The sequence below is a fragment of the Cryptomeria japonica genome, chromosome 4, assembly GCF_030272615.1.
Source record: "Cryptomeria japonica chromosome 4, Sugi_1.0, whole genome shotgun sequence".
Lineage (NCBI taxonomy): Eukaryota > Viridiplantae > Streptophyta > Pinopsida > Cupressales > Cupressaceae > Cryptomeria > Cryptomeria japonica.
The window spans coordinates 122,689,636-122,711,757 of NC_081408.1; the positions used below are offsets into that span (position 1 = coordinate 122,689,636).

The 22,122-nt window shown below is 40.7% G+C and overlaps 1 protein-coding gene across 3 annotated transcripts in view; it reads right to left on the reverse strand.

The window, feature by feature from the left end:
• LOC131074131 (uncharacterized) overlaps positions 1-22,122 on the reverse strand; it is a 259,081-nt gene that overhangs the window by 26,316 nt on the left and 210,643 nt on the right. For all 3 annotated transcript variants that reach the window (XM_059219607.1, XM_059219606.1, XM_059219608.1), the window contains exons 12-15: positions 21,509-21,593; positions 21,295-21,397; positions 21,104-21,196; positions 20,674-20,740 (exon numbers count right to left, since the gene is read on the reverse strand). In XM_059219607.1, the coding sequence (XP_059075590.1) occupies positions 20,674-20,740; positions 21,104-21,196; positions 21,295-21,397; positions 21,509-21,593 (348 nt within the window). The remainder of the gene's footprint in view (positions 1-20,673; positions 20,741-21,103; positions 21,197-21,294; positions 21,398-21,508; positions 21,594-22,122) is intronic.

A 22,122-nucleotide genomic window follows, 5' to 3' on the forward strand; every position in this document is an offset into this window, starting at 1 on the left:
CCATTGCTTGGATGTACAGTTGAGGAGATTGAAGGCTACCAAGTCCTTCCACATGAGTTCATACGTCATATATGCTTTGATTAGGAGCTTTGAGTACGCAGGACTACCTCACAGAGGAGTGATTGGTAGAGGACCCGGCGAGGTCAGAGTTTGTGATTCCTATGTTCACTTGCATCATCCGCCAGGAAGCAACTACAAGTTAGTTAATGATACCTTCACGATGAACATCACCAGGACGTTGCAAGGTGGGATTCACAACAGATTATCTCAGGATGCACAGGAACTAGTAAAGAGGTACGGTGCTTGGTTTATCCAATTTCCGAAGTTCACTTATATTAGAGTTCATGGATGTCCTTCACCTCCATACATGTTGCCGAGATATCCGACAGACAGAATTGTGTTACTTGAGGTAACAAGACAGTTGGCAGCTTATGCGAAGGCATTCAGACACAGACATGGAAATGGAGTTCCTGTACCTATCATCTTAGGCAATTCAGTTGAGGTATGTCCTAATGCTTTAGCCATGGATGACGCAGAGAAGGAGTTAGCTTTGTATTCTTTTTCATTCTTTGCCTTGAGAGAAAGCTTTGATCCACATGGATATATAGAGGAGACAGTCGGTAGGAAGTTTAAGCATGAGTTTCAGATAGAGGATTTTATGATGAATCTCTTAGACGATCTTGAAGTAAAAAGAAAGATGCATTCTAGATTGCCTTTGGATTTCATCAGGAAATGCAAGATTTACAGAGTGGCCGACCAAGCTCAGGACAGTGGCAGACATCTCCAGTCATCCTATGATCGAGAAAGCAAATCAGTAAGGTTAGATTGGAATGAGCCCAAGGTTGTGGATCTAGATGCTTTGATGGCTCCAGTCTTGTCTTGTACTCACAGATGGGTTGATGTGCAACATCAGAAGTTGAGAGAGCAAGGCATAGCTATGACTTTCACTTTGGAAGAGAAATCAGCCGAAGGTGGAGCTAGTGTAAGCGAAGGCAATCCTAATCCCAGAAATGCAAGCGAAGGCAACCTTCGAAGCGCAAGTGAAGGCAATCTCCATCCGAGAGGCTCAAAGAGGAAAGAGAGACCTGAAAAGAGAGAATCTTCCAAGAAGAAGCAAGGGCCCAACCGAGATCGTTCATCCGGCACATCTTCTCGACAAAAGAAGAGGACACTTGAAGTGGAAGAGTCTATGGAGTCAATGGTACAGAATGATAAAGAAGGACAGGCACCTCAAGGGTCACCAAGTGGATCTCTCCAAGATTATGAGCTACATGAAGACAAGAACAATGACGAGGTAACATCTCCTCCCAGAGAAGAAGAAACATTGCATAAGGAGATACAGGTTAAAGAGACAAGATCTGCCATCCCAGATTGGTTGAAGGAAAGATTAACTAAGGTGATCGTGATTGAGGACGAAGACAATGTAATTGATTTGGAGAGCCTTGTTGGACGTTCTTAGGAAGTGACAGAGAAGAGAAAGGCTACCAAGATGTCCAAGATGATTAGAGATGAGACTGGATCCAGAAAATTACAAATAGCTACACCGGCAGTGGACAAGTATGAAGGGGAGATCCTAGCGGAGGAATATGATATAGAGACATTTGAACTAGGTCCATCCACAGCCGAACAGACAATGGATGATGCCACCGATTCATTTGAGGCCTTGAAAGACAAGCTTAGAGAAGAAATGGAGAAGAATAGAAAGCTTGAGAGAGAGAGAGGTGCATGGAGAACATATTTCAGCCATCTCAATGAGCCTTTGGGACGTCAGAATCCAGCAAGATCACCCGTGCAGGCACTTCCCCTTCAATCAATTGGTGACGCAGAGAGATTCAGGAGTATGGTCCAGCGTATGAGTACTTGGATGGACAAATCTCATACAATTGCCGTAGAATTTGCAACAAGGATGATGAAGACTATTCATAGGGCTATCCAGGTTCTTGAGATCATCCACAACTTGATGATAACAGTAGCTGCTTTTGCTCATACCAAAGATGTTATCATTCCTGTCTTGCGAGTAATCAGACAAACATCGACAAAGGTCTTAGCGCAGGAAAAGATCATGGATGGAGGACCTCACAGTTTGCTTCAGTGGTCAACCTTACTCTAGATGAAGGAAGTGCTCTTTGAGGACATTAGTACTAGATGTAGCCATGTTGAGGAGGTGATCAACCCGATCCAGGACAGAGTATTTGAGGTACTACGTACCATTCTTGGCAGAAGGATCGAGGTTGAGACGGATGTGGATTTGCAGGAATTGGAAGATAGAATCAAGGTCATCTTTTGCAAGGATGCTAATATTATTACAGATGAGCAACAGGATCAGATGTTTGCTATCATGCTCCTGATTGAAAAGACTAAGGAATTTGAACCTGAATGGGACGCTGCTCTTCTCGAGGCATTTGATCAGGTCATCCACTTGGAAGAAAGAATGAAGAATCTTTCCGAGATTCCAATTGCTGAGATCGAAGGAATCGTATCAAGATTCATTGCATATGCTAAAAAGGAGCATTGGAAAGGGAATAAGATTCTAGATGAGAGGTTGTTATAGATGACATGGCACCTTAATTGTCATTGGTCTATGTCTCCTAGGTTTTTGTGCCAAATTTAATATTTGGCTATGCATTTAATATTGTTCAGTAAAAAGGGGGCTATTTCTAATAAACCCTAATTAGGGTTTAGGTGTCATGATCTTGACCACTGATCTTCTTTTCGATCTAGACCGTTCATTGTAATTGAGGATGCTATTTATACCCTCATTTCTTTTCATTTTGTCATTATTAGATATCAGAGAGTTAGAAAAGGAGAAAATTAGAGAGATTAGAGTTTAGAAGCAATTTACTTTTGTAGCAAGATTGAGCTTTGAAGAAAGAATTCAAACAATTGTTGTACATGATGGCTTTGAGATCAATGAAATATTGAAGTTATGGTGTTTTGTTGCATTTCTCTTGGTTATCTTCATGGTTGTTCAATTTTCTTGAATCATTCTCAATCAAAGTAGTGTGTTAATTCGAAGGACAAAGTGTTGGACTTGATCTTTGGTAGGATTCGCTTTCCAAACCACTAGCTTCTTGCTGATTGTAAGAACGCCTTGCGTGGTCGACTGGAGAATACTTGAATTGCTTAAACCTTCAATCATTGTTGTATCTTGGATATGTACCTTCGTGGTAGTGTCTTTGATCTTTGATGTATTGAAAAATCATTTGTTACCTTAGAAGATCGCATCAATTTCAATTGAGTTGTTAATTTATGGCAATATTGAAGTTGGTAGAATCTCACCAAGTCTTGTCCGCATTGAGTCATTCTTAGGGTTAGACTAGATTAGACCTCTTGCAAACCCTATCCTTTTGATATTTTTTGAAAAAGCTTGTGTAGTTTAGCAAAATCTTCGGCAACGTAAGGCCCCTTGATGACACAGCAATCACAACGACCACTGGTGCTTATCCACACGTAGAGACCCTACCAAAAAGAACATTGGAGTCATCCTAACTGATCCTTCTTGCGATATCTTCAGCAGTTAGCGACTTTATTCAAGAGAGGATAAGATGCCTTTGGGTATTTTATTCTGTGTATGATTGTGTACAAAATACACGTCAACACTGCCCCAGCCAGAAGTTGGCCTTTCGTAGATGCTAGCCGTGCCAATGCTTCCGTCAGCGTTGCGCCACCTCTGTTGCCCATTGTGCCATTAGTCTTCGTTCATCCAATTTTATCAAACCATCAAGCCTTGCGTTCAAGCTTTCTTGGTCCTCGAGTCTGTTTTCCACCGCCACCTGAAGGCTCGGCACGGTGTACTCAGCTAGTACCACTGCCTCCTACCTGTACATGAGCTGAAACGGGGTATGCCCGGTAGTGACTTTGTATGTTGTACGGTAGGCCCATAGCACGACTAGTAGTCTTTCCTCCCAGTCTTCCTAGTCCACCCCACACAATTTGTAGATTATTGATACCAACACCTTGTTGGTTGCTTCTACCTGTCCATTAGCGTGAGGATAGTACGGATTGGATAGGTTATGGAATATTTTAAATTCTACGGTCATGGTACGAATTACTTGATTGACAAAGTGCACTCCTATGTCACTGGTGATTTGGAGTGGTATCCCGTATCTTGTGACAATCTGTTCGTACAAGAACCGTGTCGTACTCAGAGTGGTGTTATCCGGCAAGGCCCTAGCTTCTCCCCACTTGGTGAGGTATTCCGTGGCAACTACAATATATTTGCATCGGTGTATGTTACTTGGCTTCAAAGGTCCCACAAAGTCCAAACCCCACCGTTCAAATAACTCTTGTGGCTACGAAGGAAAGAGAGGCATGAAGTCCCTCTTGAGTGGTTTTCCCGCTCATTGGCAAGTGTCACACCCGATCACCCACTCTCGAGCATCGGTGTGTAGAGTTGGCCACCATAGACCGGCCAGAAGCACTTTCCTAGCGGTTGCATCTGGTCCCATATGTCCGCCTGCTAGCCCGTTGCATGCCTCCTTTAATACACCACAAATTTCCTCCTCCATGACACACCTTAAGATTTGGTCGGGACCCATCTTATATAAAAGCCCATTAATTAGTTGGAAGGTTTTTCTCTTCAGTGCCAGCTTCCTCTGTTCCCCTTAAGGCATCTCGCTTGGAAATGTGGAGGTAGATAGGTACTGGCCTATCTTTTCATACCAGGTTGGTAGTATTGCATTTTGGAACAAGTGTGCATCTGGAAAGTCTTCGTTCACCCCCTCAGCTGGTTCCCCTGATTTGATCCTTGATAGTTGGTCAGCTATTACATGGGTCTTTCCTGGCCATACGACAATGGTGAAGATGAATTCCTATAAGAGCAGTAGCCACCGACTTACCCCCCCTGGATGATTGGTTTATTCACCAAGTACATTAGTGCCTGATGGTCCACATAAAATGTGAATGGTGTAGCCAACAAGTAGCGTCGAAACTTTTGTACTGCGTACACCATCCCTAGTGCCTCTCACTTTGTTGTGCTGTAGTTTTGTTCAGTCTTTGAGAGGAGTCGGCTTGCCAAAAAGACGGAATGGTCCAGCCCTTGCGCCCCTACCTGGGCAAGGGTAGCACCAATTACAAAGTTGGAGGCATCGACGTGTACGTGAAATTCTTTGTTCCAGTCCGGGTATACCAATATCGGTGCACTCACCAGTCGGTCTTTCAATTCCTTGAAGGCTTCTTCCTGCTCCGTACCCCACACGAACGACTCTCCCTTGTCAACTTATCTAAGGGCCAGGACACACCTGCGCAAAGCCTTTGATAAATCTCCAGTAGTAGCCGACATGGCCAAGGAATGACTTCACCCCTGTTATGTTTGTTGGGCTCTCCATGTTGACAATTACTCCTATCTTGTTCAGGTCTGTCTTCAACCCTTCCTTATAGACGATGTGGCCCCAGGAGTTTCCCTTGTGGTACCATAAACCTGCATTTCCTTGGATTCAGGGCTAACCTAGCCTTCCGACATCTTTCCATGCATTCCCCCAAAGCCTTCAAATGGGTGTCCTGATCGCTAAAAATCGACCAGTCATCCAGGAATGCTCTGAAGTTCCCTACGGACATCTTGTCAAAAATTTGCAAAATTAGTCTCTAGAAGGTTGGAGGCACAATGCATAGCCCGAAGGGCATGCGATTATAGGCATACGCTCCTTCCTCCACCACAAATGTGGTCTTCAGCTTGTCTTCTTCCACAATACTTATCTGATTGTACCCAAAGAATCCATCCAGAAATGTGTATATCTCGTGCCCGGTGACTTCTTCGAGGATGCCGTGAGTGAATGGAATCGGGAACGGGTCCTTGATGGTTACTGCATTTAGATACCTGAAATCCATGCATATCCTTATCTAATTAGCCTCCTTTTTAAGAGAGATGACTATTGGAGAAACCTAGTCACTAGTTTCCACTTTGAATATAATTCCTGCTTCTAACATTTTTTTGATCTCCTCATTTACTTTGGCTGCGTAGTCCCTTCAAGTCCTTGTAGGTCCAGGCAAAGACGTCTTTATATTTCAAAAATATCTTGAAGGCTGTTGCCTTTCCAGTCATCCCCTATAAGTATCACCTGTGGTTCTGCCTCATTGCCCAGATTAACCTTCTCCACACCCCGTTCCTCCTCCTTGATGGGTTTATCCCGTTCAAACTGGTGGGCTGGCGTGTCGTCCATCCGTGCCATTCCCTCTTGGTATCTACTGTTCTCCAGGGGAAAGGATTGTTCTTCCATCCCGATGCTTGATTCTCCTATCTCACATATTTGAAGCATGTGACACTCCAGGTGGAAGACCTCATACTCCTCCATTTGCCAATGAAAAAGTCCTGCCAATGAACTGGTTCCATCCTCAGAACATCCGTCCAATTCCAACACTCTTTCCTCGTCGAGTTCTTTCCCTCCTTTGTCTTCTTCAAAACCCCACTCCCATCTATTTGAATCTTCTGAGTCAAAGTCCGATGACGCGAGCTCTTCGCTAATGGACTAGTTCCTTAGATCGATTACATACTTATGACCGTCACTCTCAATTGAGAGCGTATTCCTTTTCCAGTTATGATTAGCTTTGGCCATGATCAGCCACCCCCTTCCCAGAAGAGCGTCGTATGCTTCCCTTTCCAGTGGAATGACTACAAAATCCAGAAGGAATTGTTGTGTCCCAATTACCACCTTTTGTACCATGAGGGTACCGAGGGGTTTGATACTGTGTTGATCTACACCGACCAGGTGGAAGGTTGGTGGCCAGAGTGTAGGCTTGCCGAGGCTTCGCCAAGTTTGCTCCGGTTGTACGTTGACTCCGAACCCACCATCAACAATGGTGTTTGTAAGCTTTTGTCCCATTATATCCATCTCTACTACTGCTGGTTTCCATCCAATGCCCACCGCGAGTAGCATAGGATTCATGGCATCCATACCAGGTTCCTTTACCGGGTCTATACTACATGGTTCCGCCATTGTTTGGTGTTCCTGACCAAGGGTAGTGTCCCCGATTACATTTGTCAGAGCCATCCTTAACTGTGGCATGGTTTGCAGAAAGTCAGACACCTGTACGGGTATTGTGGTTTGTAACATCTGCTTAATGATAGTTTTCTCTGGTTCTGACCGGACTAGTGTACCGGCAGCTAGGTGCGAGGCCCTCCGCTCTCCAACCATCGCCTGCTCGATATCCGCCCTTGCCTCCTGGAACCTTTCTTTTTCTGTGCGAGGGTCAGGATACATGGCTTTCTTGTTTTGCAACCTTGTGATTGCTTGTACGTCTTCTCCTGATCCTTCCACGTCCAGCATGTTCACCCCTTTTTGCTTTGGACAATCTATGTCCTCATGCTTTCCTGGACCGCATCATCTACACAACAAACTTCCTGCATCACCTTCATTTTTGCATTCTCGGGCAAAGTGACCCCATTCGTTGCACTTCCTGCATTGAATCATGGGTTGCCCCTTCGCGTCGTATTGAATTCTACTCCTTGTGTGTTATTATTGGATATATTGTTACCCCGCCGATTGTTTATGTACCCCCCAGGGGAGGCGTCAGAGTTTGTGTTGGCTTCGGAGGTGTCGCCAGTGGTGTGGCTTGGTCGAGTTGGGCGTAGAGCACTTGTGTGCTCCGTGCTTTCAAGTTGTATGAGCATTCCTTAGTGGAATGTCCCCTTACTTGGCAGATGTCACAAAAAACTTTGCGAGGACAACTTCCTTTTGTGTGTCCTTCAGTCTTGCAATCAGTGCACCATAGTTCTTTTCCTTCCCTATCACTTTCCTTGTCACCTTTTAATTCCTTCATCATCCTCATCATATCCTTCCGGAGTGCTTGCACGGTTTTGGATCCCCCATCGCTGTCTATGTCCGTGCTGTCACCGTCGCTTGCCTGTCGCTTCCCCCGAGATGTCTTGTTTTCACTTTCAATATCCATGGCGCGGTTGTATGCTTCATCGTACAATGGCGGAGGGACCACTTTCATCGTCCTTCTCAAGGACGGTACCAATCCTTCTACAAACCACCGCTTCTTGAGGCCATCCGCTGGCTGGTTCTCCATTTTGTTAAGTAGTTCCCTCTGCCTTCTGTTATATGCGTGCACACTTTCATTTTTTCCTTGTTTGGTGTTGTAAATCTCTGCCACAACTTCGTTGTCATCCCATAGGAGTTTGAATTCTTCCTCGAAGGCCTTCTTCAAATTGCTCCAGGACGTTTTATACTGAGCATTGAGGTTTGTATACTAGTCAATAGCTATTCCTCGCAGAGTGGCCGGGAATGCCTTCAACCAGTAGTCCCGGTCATCATGGCCATTTGCTTTCCAGATGGTGACGCATGTCTTGCAATGTCGTATGGGGTCCTCTGACCCGTCGCCCATGAATTTTGGGAGTTTCTGCTTCTCTGGAGTGTGTGCCATCATTCTTTTCTGTATGGTTTTATACAGTGCCTAGAATTGGCTATATGCCGGGAAGGTATTATGTGTCTGGGAGGTACCGTACGCTCCTGTTCTAGTCGGGCCCCTGTCAACCGGGCTTTGGTCACCTTCGCTTCTATAGTCCCTCCTTCCCGAGGTTTCCCAATCTGACCCTCCTATTTTGATGCCCTCTGACAATGACAAATTTTCGATGCCAGACAACGTTGCTTCAAAAATAGTGGCATTTTCCTCGTGCAGGTCTCACACCGCCTCCTCTCCTTGTTCAGAAAATTCCGACTGGGTGCTTTGCGATTCAGCTTCGGAGTCTTCTTCACTTGACGTCGAGTGTGGGGCCTGGTCAGCGAGATCTTCCTCCGCTACGTCTGGAAGTGGCAGGTTCCTGGCGACCTCGGCCAACTCCTTCCACGTACACAATTTTTGCCTCTCCTGACTACGACTCCAATTCGCACTCCGACTTCTGCTATGTGTCTCTAGACTCTTCCAGTTGGCAACCTCCCTTAGTCGTCGTCTCCTATCCGCTTGTTCTTTTATGCGGAGAGATCTCCGTACAGTTCCCTCGTTTACTCCTTCGGTGGTAGTGGTACGTCTGTCTTTGTTCGGCCGTAGGGGCATCAAGTGCCAGAGGTACGGCGCCAACTAGCCTCCCTCTCCTCTTCCTCCCTACGACTCCGTTCCTCGTACCATCGGAGAACTTGTTGCCGCCGAAGTTCCTTTGCCGTTTCCTCCCTTCGGTCTTGGAGTGCAATCAGATTTCTGGCAAGTAACCTTGGAATACTCCCGAGTAGGTCAAAGACGGTGGTGCTGATGGTGAGTTCACCACGTACCATGCCTTCCGAGATGACTCTCTCCTAAGCCTCTGGCTGCACGTACTGCGTGACAGACACGTCCCACAACTCCAAGTCTACCGTCAACTGATCCTCTCGTTCCTCTTCCGCGGTGCTCTCTTCGTGCGTGTCGCTGTCCACGACTATTAATTGCTGGTTAAATGGTCGGCCCATTAATTGCTTCTGCCTTCTGCCATAGTTATCTCCAGGTTCGTTCAGGCAACGGTGCCAAAATGTTTAGTCCTAAATGTATGGTTGGTGAATAATCAGATAACACAGTATTTCCCACACGTACCAAATATTCATGTAACAGAACGATTGTACATCACAACATAAATGACAATGATAATAATTAGACCAGAAAAGTTATATCTTTATTCCAGTGTCCAGAATTGTCCATACATAATCTCCCCTGCCGAGGTTCCAACCAAACAATATAAAGACCCGACGGTTGGTCAAGTTGCCAACCGTCACCAACTCCCAACTACCCGACAAGAACCTCTCGGCGACAAACATAAACATAAAAACAACATAACACACTTATAAATATTATTCTTACTAACATACGTTATTTACCCCTAAGAGCAGCTATAGTAGAGTAGGACGAGAAGGCAAAGATTGTTGCCAAGACTTTGTTGTAAGAAGCATGTAAACTTCATTGAAGATATGGTGAAATTCATATGTTGATTCAGCAATTTGCATGGTCTCTACCTCTCATTTAATATTCATGTTGTTTAGATGAATGGAAGAAATTTGTGCATGATCAATGGTAAAATTCGTACATCCATACTACTAACACCTTGCTGATAAGTGTCTTGTGTAGTCAACTGGATTCATCTTAGCCAAGCTTAACTTCAGTTATCACTCCTTCATTGATATGCTTCACCTTGAGGGTATCAATACTCGTAGTGGTGATTTGAAAATCATTAGCTATCCCTAGAAGATCACACTAGTCTTGTGGAGATGTTCGCTGCATGTCAAAGCAAAAATTAGATGAGTTCCACCAAAGATTGTCCATTGCTCTTACATTCCTAGGATTAGAGTAGCTTTCTCAACCCTATCTCTTTTGCTATTTTTTAAGTTAAGCAAAATTTTCATGTTCTAGCAATATTCAAGCATTCAAGATTCAACATAGGTCCACTTGTGAATCCAACAATATCACATCATACACATTGAGTATATCCAAGAGCACGTCAAGACTTGACACCTTGGAGTCATCCCATTTGATAATGAAGCTTATGGTGCAGGAGCACTGAGTGAACCAAGTGCACCTCCTAATTCCAATGACCTATAAGGGGTCAAATATGAACATTTTGAGTTCTAGTTGGTTTCTTGTGTCAAATAAGGTCTAATGAGACCAATAGCATTATAATAAGGTCATTTGACCATTCATGTAATCAAGTTGTCTAGATGGTCTTAGGAAGGTCATGATTTGGCCAATATTGTGCAAATGAGTCAAAATAGGTCAAATTGATGTAATAATGTAAAAATTGGTTCCAACAGTCCTTTCATGTCTATTTGGACCTATTTCAATGTGTTTAAGGTCATGGTTTAGCAAAATGTTGAAAGTAACCCAATCATTTTGGGGGACTATGATAGTCTGGAGTCTAAGTTGGTTGAGTAATGCAAAAATTGTCATATTGTCAATTTGTTGTCATGACAATTTTGCACTTTTTGTAAGTCGTGATTCTCTAATGGTGAGTTCAGTTTGAAAAATGATTGGCGGAGGTTGTGTTCGTTTGCGGTGACACCTTTAAGGACCCCAAACCCCAAAAGATGTAAGTGTGTGTTGATTTGATTGTTTTGAGAAGGAAATTGAAGCATCCAAACAATTGGAAACGCAGGAAATCGTCTAATTTTTGTTGATTGCATACTGAAAGTGGATTGGCAAGAATGATCTTCACCTAGATCTTGATACTAGATTGTTTTACCTTTGTTTTGCATTTGGTGTGAAGCCTTGAAGTTATCACTGCCCTGTTCTACAAGCAAAACTCTACCGGGTAGCCTAAAACCCTCAAACCCCTAGGGTTTAATTGTAATAATGGGTTTTGGCCTATCAATCCTTAACAGAACACTCTATTGTTATAGGAGATGATAGACCACTATATCATATGTCAATTCCAAAAGCCATTAAGAGGACACAACAGGGCGAAGAGGATGGAGAACTAACCCTAGGTCTGGCATCTCTATGTGACAAACCGGTTTGATGAGTGCAGTGCGAGAGAATTGAGTGGTAGAGCACTGGAAAGGGGTTTGAATGTGATAGAAGAGTATGTTGGAGGTTGACACAACATTTCATGGTCAGGGATAGTCATCTTTTAGGAGAACCAAGCATGTGACAGGTGTTCTGTCAAATAGGCCTTATAGCCCTATTAGGTCTATTAGTGCAGTATTAGTTGGGATATCTGCAAGTTGGTCTGGTACCAAAAACTAAGATATTGTTGAGAACTCCCAAAAGGGTATCTGAAAATATAATTTGTTTGCCTAGATCCTCTGGGTGTCAAAAGTTATCACTCGATTCCTTCAAATGGAGGCCTAATTGCAACCGGTTGTGTTTGTGGGCGAGTCAAAACCATGAAATCCTATTTCATTTGTGTTAAGGTGTTGTGAGAACACCCCTCCAAGGGTTGTTGTATTGAATTGGTCAAGTGGGCCATTCAAACCCCTAAGGCCTAGTAGTAGCCCACTCATGTATGCAAAGGTGTGTGCAGTCACACAAGACTTGCGAGTGTTAGTTGTTTGTAAGTGGACATATTGGAGCCCTTGAGTCTCCCAAGGCATTGTTTAGTGTCATTGAACCATTGCTTGACTTGGTGTTGTGTAAGGACCCTTTGGTAGTAGGGTTTTGGTTGAGTTTGGGAGCCTTAGAGGTTGATTGGTTCAAGGTTATCCTTCCAGTCTGTTGCCTCCACATCAGCTTAGCACTCGGAAGGATATTGTTTAAGGTAGGATAGAATACTTAGTATTTTAATCTGTGTTGCATTGTGCATAAAAACACATCAACAGGACCCAGGTGTAGTTACTAACACTGAGGTAATGTCTCAGGATTGGGTTAATGGGCCAAATTTCAAAGTTCGTATTTTTGTTCACCTTCCGATCGGTTTACACATGACTTTAGTTCTTGTCGTGTGGTCAAGTAGGGTTATCATTTCAAACCAGCAGTTGAGTACTTTATGATTGGGGTTGATTGGTAGAGATGATCTAATCATAAGAGATGATCCTTCAACTATTTCTATACTCATCTTCTATGTTTTTAGTGAGATTTCAGATTGTTTATCGCTGCCTTTGTTTTTCCACATTGTTTATGGTAACTTCAGCCTATGGGTAGACAGATTTTGAGCTCATGCAAGCTATAGTGCAGATAATTGAGGGAAATCTTTCAAGTATAATTCATTTATTTTCCACCTCCACTTGGGAGAGTAATTGTCACTGCAGTCATTTGGCTTTATTTTCCATTTATTTTCTAGTTTGTGACAGTAAAGGCATCCCCTGGTTAGCTAATTTCAAACTGACTTTAGTACATATCTTCTATTAGAGTCCCTTCACAATGTTTGATCAGCTTCATTTAGGGAACATCATGAGGGTATATGTTGAGATTTATGATTTATGGTTGAGCATATTTTCTTTTCCATTGCCTAGGATTGAGTTTGGCAGTGGGATTGCTGATATGGACTTCACTGAGATACCTTGGTAAGATATGTTTCTTGGTATACGTTTCAGCCCTTTTGTGTATATTAAATTTGGTTTTGATGTTTACTTTTGGGGGTTCTAGGAGAGGAGAGTGCAATCTAGGCCTGATGGTATCATAGTTATGATCAGAGTTATGTCAGCATGATGATTTTTTTTTAGATTAATTTGAAACACTAGGATCACATTGGTTTGCAGTTCAGCAGTTGTTAGCAATGAAAGCCAATGTTGACTTTTTGGAGTTTACTCATATTGTGCACTGGTTAAGTTCTTTCAAAGAGAAATTCTCTAAGGAGTTGACCAATTTTAAACAGTATTTCATTTCTCTTCTTATAGGTGGTTATCAGGAGGTATTTACCATGGGTACCCTATAGAACAGTGCTTTGAGAGAATGGTGCCACTTGGGACCCTAGGATTATCGTTGGATTCAATCTATATCATTCTGATGATTGTGGAGTTGGGAGTGTAATGTCCCCTTTTATGAGTTCTCTTGCTTTATAGTTGATACTGACTTCCAAGGTTTGTGTCAGCCTATTTAGAGGGAAAATTTGATGTTACTAGTGAGGTTAGATAGTATAGTGGAGTTGTATGACACTTTTAGATGTGATTTCAACTTTTGAGATGTGTTGATGTGTTTTTTAGGCACAATCAAACACAAAATAAAATACCAAAGTATCTTATCCTCTTTGGATCAAAATCTTCACAAATGCTTAACTGTTTGATTAATTGGAAGACTCCAAGGTTTCTATTGTTGGGTCTCGACTCATGGATAAACTCAATGGTTGATATGATTGCTGGTAATCCAAGGGGACTTACATTGAATACTTGAATGATGGACATTTGGATGTTGCTGGAACTTGGATTCTAACTACTTTCTTGGAAAATAAAATGGCAAAAGACATAAGGTTTGAGAAATCTAATTTAATACTAAGAATGTAAGAGACAATGAACGATTGAGTGAAATTCAACTAAGCTCTGCTTTGCCATCAAAGAACAACTCTACAAAGCTAGTGCAATCTTCTAAGGAGAGAAAAATGATGTTTAGATCACTATCAACAACAAAGACACCATCAAGGCAATGCATATCAAAGTGTGAATAGCAATTGAAGTTAAGCTCATTAATAATTCCAATTGACCACACAGAGAAAACTTACAGTCAGCAAATCGCTAGTAGCATGGATATATGAATTTCATCATTAATCATTCACAATTCCTTTCATTCATCTAATCAACATGAAATCAAATGAGAAGTACAAACCATTTGACTTGTTGAAATAACACATTTCATCATAACTTCGATGAAAGGAGTATCTCTACTTACAAGTCTTAGAAAAAATTTCTTCTTCTCCTATTCTAATCTAACTTCTAATCTATCTAGTCTTCTACTCTTAGTGTCTTGCTATTATTCTCTATTTACCCCTTTACAAATGAGGAAACTGAGCCTTATATAGATAGCTATTTACAATGAATGCCTTGGATTGATTCACAATCAACGGCCAAGATTACAAGATGGAAACCTGTTGATGTGTCTTTTGTACACGTCCAAACACATAATAAAATACCTAAAGGTACCTTATCCTCTCTTGAACAAAGTTTCCCGACTGCTGAAGATCTCGTTGAAGGATCAGTCGGAGTAACTCCAAGGTTCTGATATGTAGGTTCTCTACATGTGGATAAGCTCTTTGCGGTACGATGTGATTTTGCTGAAATCACAAGGGGACTTACTTTCGACGACCTGAATGTCTGATTTACTTTGGATATTATTGGAACATGGAATTTCACCGGCCCTTGATTTTGAAAAAAAAAGGAAAAAAGATAAGGGTTAGAACAGGATCTATTTCTAATACTAAGAACGTAAGAGCAATGAATGACCTTTGATGTAATTCTAACTAAGTCTTGCTTTGACATCCTAGGATCATCTCCACAAGATTAGTGCGATCTTCTAAGGAAAGCTTTATGATGTTTAGATCACCGCTACAAGCATGGACACCGTCAGGTTGATGTATATCAATGAAGAAGCAATAATTGAAGTTAAGCTTAAGCTGAATAATTCTAGTTGACTACGCAAGGCAAGTCTGCAATCAACAAACTGCTAGTAGTATGGATATACGAATTTCACCGTCGATCATACAAATTTCTTCCATTCACCTAATAACATGAAATCAAATTTGAGAAGTATAGAGACCATGCAAATTGTTGAATCGACCCATAGAATTCACCATTTCTTCAATGAAGTTTACAAGTCTTTTGCAACAATATCTTGGTAACAATCTTTGCATTCTCTTTCTACTCTAATCTAACTATTTCCTACTCTCTGACTATTCACCATTAGCTAACTATTAACCTTTACAAATGAGGAGCTAGAGCTTTATATAGAGAACCCTTTACAAATAGACGACTCTGATTGTCTCAGAATCAATGGCTAGGATTACAAGATAGAAACCCTAATTAGGATTTGTTACAACAAACTTCCTCTAGCCAATGAGAAAATTACATTCCAAGAGTGAGGACCAATAGGAAGCATGGGTAGGTTCATCGAAGTTTGTGCCACCTCCGCTAATTCAGGTACATTGAATTTGGACACGCTGAGGTGGACCAATCCGACCAGACGAATGATGACTGGGATGCCACCTTGCCTAATGATTGTGACTTGGTTGATCCTTTTATGTCTCTGACGTGATGAATGATGTACTTCCTTTGCTTAATAAGGCTTCCTTATTGTCAAGTCCTCCTTCTCCAGTAGCATATCTCTCCCTGAAGTGTTGGCAAAGCCTTTCTTTGTCATCATGTGGTAGAATGAGGTCTTGAGACTAACTTGAATTCCTTGAACACCTCAGTCTTCCAACCCTTCAAAGCACCTTGAGTCCTCCCTTTCTGCATGTGGAACTTCCTTGATAATGATGGACTGGAAGAGGTCGTCCTTGTCCTGGCTTGGTCTCCTCCCATTATAAACCAAAGGATGATTAAGCACATATGACATATTCATTTCAACATAGCATTTTCCACCTTAAATCATTAATAAGAAGACATCAAAATGGAATTTCGTTCAGTATCCTCTCTAGGGACACGCCCTATAAAAATTTCGCTCTGGACCCTTTGGAAGGATCAGCAGCGAATTTTGACATTTTAGTCCATTTACTTCATCTTTCCATACGTTCACAATCTTGATTTTTCACTATTCCATGCTCTTGTCATCATGACCTTGCAACTTGCCTTTGCCTAGCTCAAACAAGGTGAAAAATAGGCATTCCAAAGGATTTTGCCCTAGACCCTTTGGAAGGGTCAGGAGTGAAATTCATCCCTTAGCTCAAAATCCTCACTTCTTGCACCCACAACCTTCTCAAATGCATGCTTGTGGCAATCTTTAAGTCCAATCCACCTTGATCACTATCCTGGCCTAGCACAAACTTGAAGGAAAAATGATATTTTGTGAATTTCGTTTTGGACATAGGCCAAGGACAGGACCTATAGGGAATTTCGCTCTGGACCCTTTGGAAGGGTCAGGAGCGAAATTCTCCTTTTGGGTTGATTTCTACCACTTCATTGACTCAAACCTCTTTTCAAAGGCAAATATGCATCCAAGTCTTCCAAACCATGCCTTAGAAGTTCCAAACTTGGTCAAGTTAAGGAGCAAAATAGAGGAAATATGAATTTCACTCTGGACCCTTTGGAAGGGTCAAGGGCGAAATCTATGTCTTAGGTCAAAATCTTCATTCCTCAATGCTTTCAATCACTTCTTGAGGCAAGAACATATCAATCTACCCCCACCATGCCCAAGGAACAAGGATGTTAGCCCAAACAAGGGTGAAAATAGTGTCTAGGGAGAATTTTGCTCTGAACCCTTTGGAAGGGTCAGGAGCGAAATTCACATTTAGGCTCAAATCTTGACTTCATTTCTCACATTTCTTCATCCAAACAAGTGTTTTGCCCTCAATAATGCCTGGGAATGAGTTAATTCTAAGTTTGGGTCAAAGTAGAATGTCTTATGGAGAATTTCGCTCTGGACCCTTTGGAAGGGTCAAGAACGAAATTTGACATTTTGGTCTCTCCATCAGGATTCATAGATGGAATATAACATTTAAGTATATACTGTCAGGATGTTTGAGAGTGGTTTCGGACCTCCAAGAGTTATAATGCAAAATCTAGTTTTTGGAGGATTCTTCAATTTTCCAGACTTAGTCAAATTTCAGGATCAGGATGACATTCCAGACAACCAAATTTCAGGACATTTGAAGATCAGGATGACATTCCAGACTTCATCACTCACCAATTTGACCTAACTCAGATCTTCAAAGATGATATTCACTCACCAAGCTTCATTGACCTCCTCAAACTCAAAAAAGACATGATTAGCAACAAGAACAAAACCTTGTCCTAAGAAAGACTTTCAAAGATGACCCTAACCTGGAGCACTTGCTGACTCCCCCTAGCTCAAGCAGATCCTGTCATTTTAGTGATCCCCCTAGCAACACTCAAAATGCAAAGGCTAACAGACAAAACCCTAAAAACCTAGAAAGCAAACCCCAAAAAGCAAAAAAAGTAGGGGTCCCCATTTGCAATGGGGCAATGTGTGAATACGTCACAACAAAACCCTAATTAAGGTTTGTTACAACTCCCTTTGACCAATGAGAAAACTGAACTCAGGTTGAATATTGAATGTGAACCAATGAAATATGAGGGTAGGTAGCTCGAAGTTTGTGCCTTCATAGGATGAATCAAGTGCATTGCATCTAGACATGCTCATGTGGAACCTTCTGATTGGTGGAATGGTGGCTAGTATGAAACTTCAATTTGCTTGTACTTGGTAGATCAACACAAAGTGTTTGAGCAATATCTCTTGATACTCAACATTATTCAGTTTGCTCAATGTGATGATGATGATTGATCTTCCCTTATTCATGATCTACTTGATGAATGATACACCCAATTGGACTTAACTCTTCAATTGTACTGACTTTGATTCTTGGGTTCCCAAAGGGAATTCAAGATTGTAAAACATTTCTTCGTCAAATGAATTGTCTCCTTCATACTCCAATGCCTTGACTTTGATCTCTGCTTTGCATGGCTCGAACTTTATCTTGATGTTGAACTACCTGTCTAGAGTGTTATTTGGATCCTCCTACAATCAGATTTGTCCTTGATTTCTTCCTATGTCACCTGCAAAGCAAACAAAAGGGTGTCAAATATATAAAATACATATTTACTTCACTTACATATGTCTGATTTTGTGCTTGCCATAGGTCTGATGCAATGTGAATTTTCACACAATTCTGCGCAGGCTGCCTTCAAATTGGACTGAAAATTTCTCAATCTAAGACAAAGATCCCTCTAATCAAGTTCGCCTCTCTTGAAAGTATATTTTGATTAATGAAATGATCAAAATTCTTTGTCAAAATTGCTGATCTCCTTTATCAAGTTGCTGTTTTGAAGATGAAAATTGCCTTTCAAAATTATCGCTTTGAATGTGCTGAAGATAAACTTGCTGATGCCTTGAAGTGTAGATCTAATTTTGCTTGGATGACTTGGATGACACCTCAGTTTGCTTGTACTTGGTAGATCAACACAAAGTGTTTGAGCAATATTTGCATTATGTCTAAAGCACAATATATGACAAATATAGTCTGTGTGTGACAACTTTCCTTAGAACTTCATATTTAGAGAGTAATGTTGATATTCACATATCAAATGTATGGAATTAAGGCCAGGATTCATAATCTAATTTTGTATCAGATTTGTTTCTGCTGCGTGATTTTCTATTCTATGATGAATGAAAAGCCATTACTATCTGTCAATTTCTTTGAATGTTTAAATTGTACATCAACTTGCAAATTTACAAACAATTGCAAAGTAAACCTCATCATAGAAACTTCATTGCAAATTGAGTAATTTGACAAGTGCCATTATAGCTAAACTGGAAAAGAATCAACAAACAAACATTGGTATTCATAACATCAAAAAAGGCGAAATGAAAATTAATAGTAGAGCATTCAAGTACACTGTTTTTAAAAAAGCATAGTTGCAAAGGTGCAAAAAGATTGGGTTCAAAACAAGGGTATCATTACAATGTTGTGATCAATGAAGAAGTTGGGCCTTTTCAACTCTCTTCTGGCATCAAGAGTTCTGTAGATCAGCCTCTAAAGGCTAAAGACTTAGGTGTCTAGCTTCCATTAGCTACACCTAACGTGGGGGACTCTGATGATTCTGAACATGTGGAATCTCCCATACAGGTATTAATACCTGTACTAGATGATTTTCTTCAGGAGACCCTACATCAGCATGTAGATGATATAATGCTAGGCAGTCCAAGTCATGATGATCACATTGATTTGGATTGAGAAGTTTCTAGCAAGGGACTAAAGTGGTGGGGAAAACTTGTTGGTCATGTTCAAGATGATGAAATGATTGAGGGCAGGTCATCCAAAGGCAAGATCAAGCAAAACAGAGTTTACTTTTCTCTTATGGCTAACATTCAAAGTGTTTATGAGCCCTAGAATTTTGTAGAGGTGAAAGGTAAACAAAAATGGGAAAATGCCATGGAAACCAAACATCAAAGCACTATGAAGAATAGACTTGGATTGTTTCATATCTTTCACCAAGGAGGAAACCTATTGGCTACAAATGGATGTACGAAGTCGAGTATCAAGCTAATGGTACACTTGACAAGTACAAAGCATAGTTGGTGGCTAAAGGAATCTTGCAAAGAGAAGGTATTGATTATAAGGATACATTTTCTCCCAGCGAAAAGATGAGCAACACTCTCCTTCTTATAGCCATACCAGCACAATTTGGATGGAAAATCCATCACATGGACATGAAGAATGCCTTCCTCAATGGCAACTTAGAGAAAGAAGTGTACATGACTCAACCTCAAGGATGTCAGTTGTAGGGAAAGAGGGTCAGGTATGCAAATTAACGAAGGCTCCTTATGGCTTGTGATAGGCACCCAAGGTATGGGACATAAAGATTGACAAGTGTTTGAATATATAGGAGTTTCAAAGAAGTCCTTCAAATCCTAACTTGTACTTTGAAAAGATAGGCAATGACATCATCCTTCTAGTCATTTATGTCGATGATATAATCATAATAGGTAGTGGGGCACATTTGATTGAACAAATCAAATGGAATTTGAGCAAGACTTTTGACGACAAATTTAGGCTTCCTACATTATTGCCTAGTTGTAGAGTGGTGGCAGACAAGTGGCGATATTTTCATTTCTCAATCGAAATATGTACGGAGTTTGCTAGACAAATTCAAAATGATAGATTGCAAGATCTCGACTACACCTACAGAGAAAACGCTGAATCTTTCAGCCAAAGAAGACTCTTAACGTGATCAATGAGTCAACATTCAAGCACTTAGTGGGCAGCCTTATCTATCTTACAGCCACTAGACCAAACTGTAGACATTCTTACCAAGTCCTTGAGTCTTGACAAATTTGTAAAATCTTGGGATAAGCTTGGTGTAGTTAACAAATTGACGATTAAGGGAGGGTATTAAAATAATATTGTAAAACTTCATTATAATGGTTAATAAAGTCATAAGGTCAACTTTAGGAATATTCTTTCTTCTTTTATTTTCATATGCTTTTCTTAGTTGTCAATCTTATCCTTTACGAATAAATCATTTGGAATTTATGAAAACTTCACTCCTTTGTAATTAATTGAATATCTTGGTGATCATTCTCTATGTAATTACTTTCCATAATAGACAATACTCAGCAAGACAGTCTATCATGATAGAATAACTTTAGTTTGAACAGATTCCTCAATGTAATGTAACTTACATGCAACAAAGTAGACCAAATGTTGCCCATCCTTTTGTATTATTGCTTCTTATTGCTTGCTTATATTCTGCAAAAAAACAATCTTATTATAACCATCCATGAAACCTCTTACTTGCATTATCAAAACATAAACTATCCTTAAGTACATATACTGACATACTAATAACCTAGTAAAAATATATGCAATGCATTCCCATAGAAGGTAACAAATAATTCATGATAAAGTATTCTCTATATTTGATCTTGTCTAGCTCACAACAGATTAGATATTCATATTTCTCATAATGAAATCAACGAGGAAAAATGATCATATTCTATGGATTAAATTGTGGGAATTAATAAATAATAGTTCATTGCATTTCCACTTTGCTATAGAAAAATTTAGTGGATTCCAAAATACAGAAGGTGATAACTTATACGAAAAACAGACCACATAATTTTCCCAAGAAGAAATGAACTGGAGGATAGCCTTCTATTGGAACAGTGATGTTCACAGCATATGGAGTATCTTGAGCTTTCTCGCCTGTAAGTGCAGAAATATTTTAGTCCTTGAAGAAAAGAATCTTCTCTATACAGAATACAAGTTAGCACTATGTAGCAACATTGTTTGTCATGCCATACATCTCCAAATCACATCTAAACTTGTTGGAGATAACGTTGTTGGAGGATCCCCTGTTGAAGCGGAGCCTGACAACTTGACCTCAAGACCATTCTCTGGAATGATCTGCAACAGCAAAAGAAAATTACAGGAAAAATGATAATTTATTTAATTTCAATAATTGATTACCTATATATATAAAAGTTAACCTTTTTGTTTAAATGGCTGGAATATTACCGTATAAGTTGGCTTCCTCACATGTTTGGAAAGAGCACCAATTGCCGTAAAATAGAGGGAAACTTTTGTTTCCTCTGTTCCAAAGCTGCAGTAACATCAGTATTCTATGAGCCAAACACTTACACAAATTTTAAAATGCCCCAACAAAAGACTGCATTAGTTGTTAGGATTCAATTATAGCCTGTGTTTCATTTATGTCTTAGCAAGTCTAAGGTCAGTTAAGTATTAGATAATCTAACTTTAAGTATAACTTTTCTTTCTTTCTAGAGTCTCGATAGGTCTTAAAGACATAGTTCCTCTCTGCGTAGTCTCTATTTTGTACTCATTCCAAAGATGAAAATTTAGAGGGCTTATAAGCTGTTGAACCTCAGACCCCACAAATTTATAGCTGGGTCCTGATTTTTTTTTCTTTTTGTAACTATTTCCACCTCTCAATATACATAATATTTTGAACATTATCCAAAAAAAATATAGTTTTAGGACAAAGCCTGGATATACATGTTGTGAAGAAAAGTCAAGTACAGAACAGCATTTCATAAACTTTAGAAGTAACGTATCATTGCAATAGTATAATCTCAAGGGTCAATTTTCTGTATGTTCTGCCCCTAATGTCA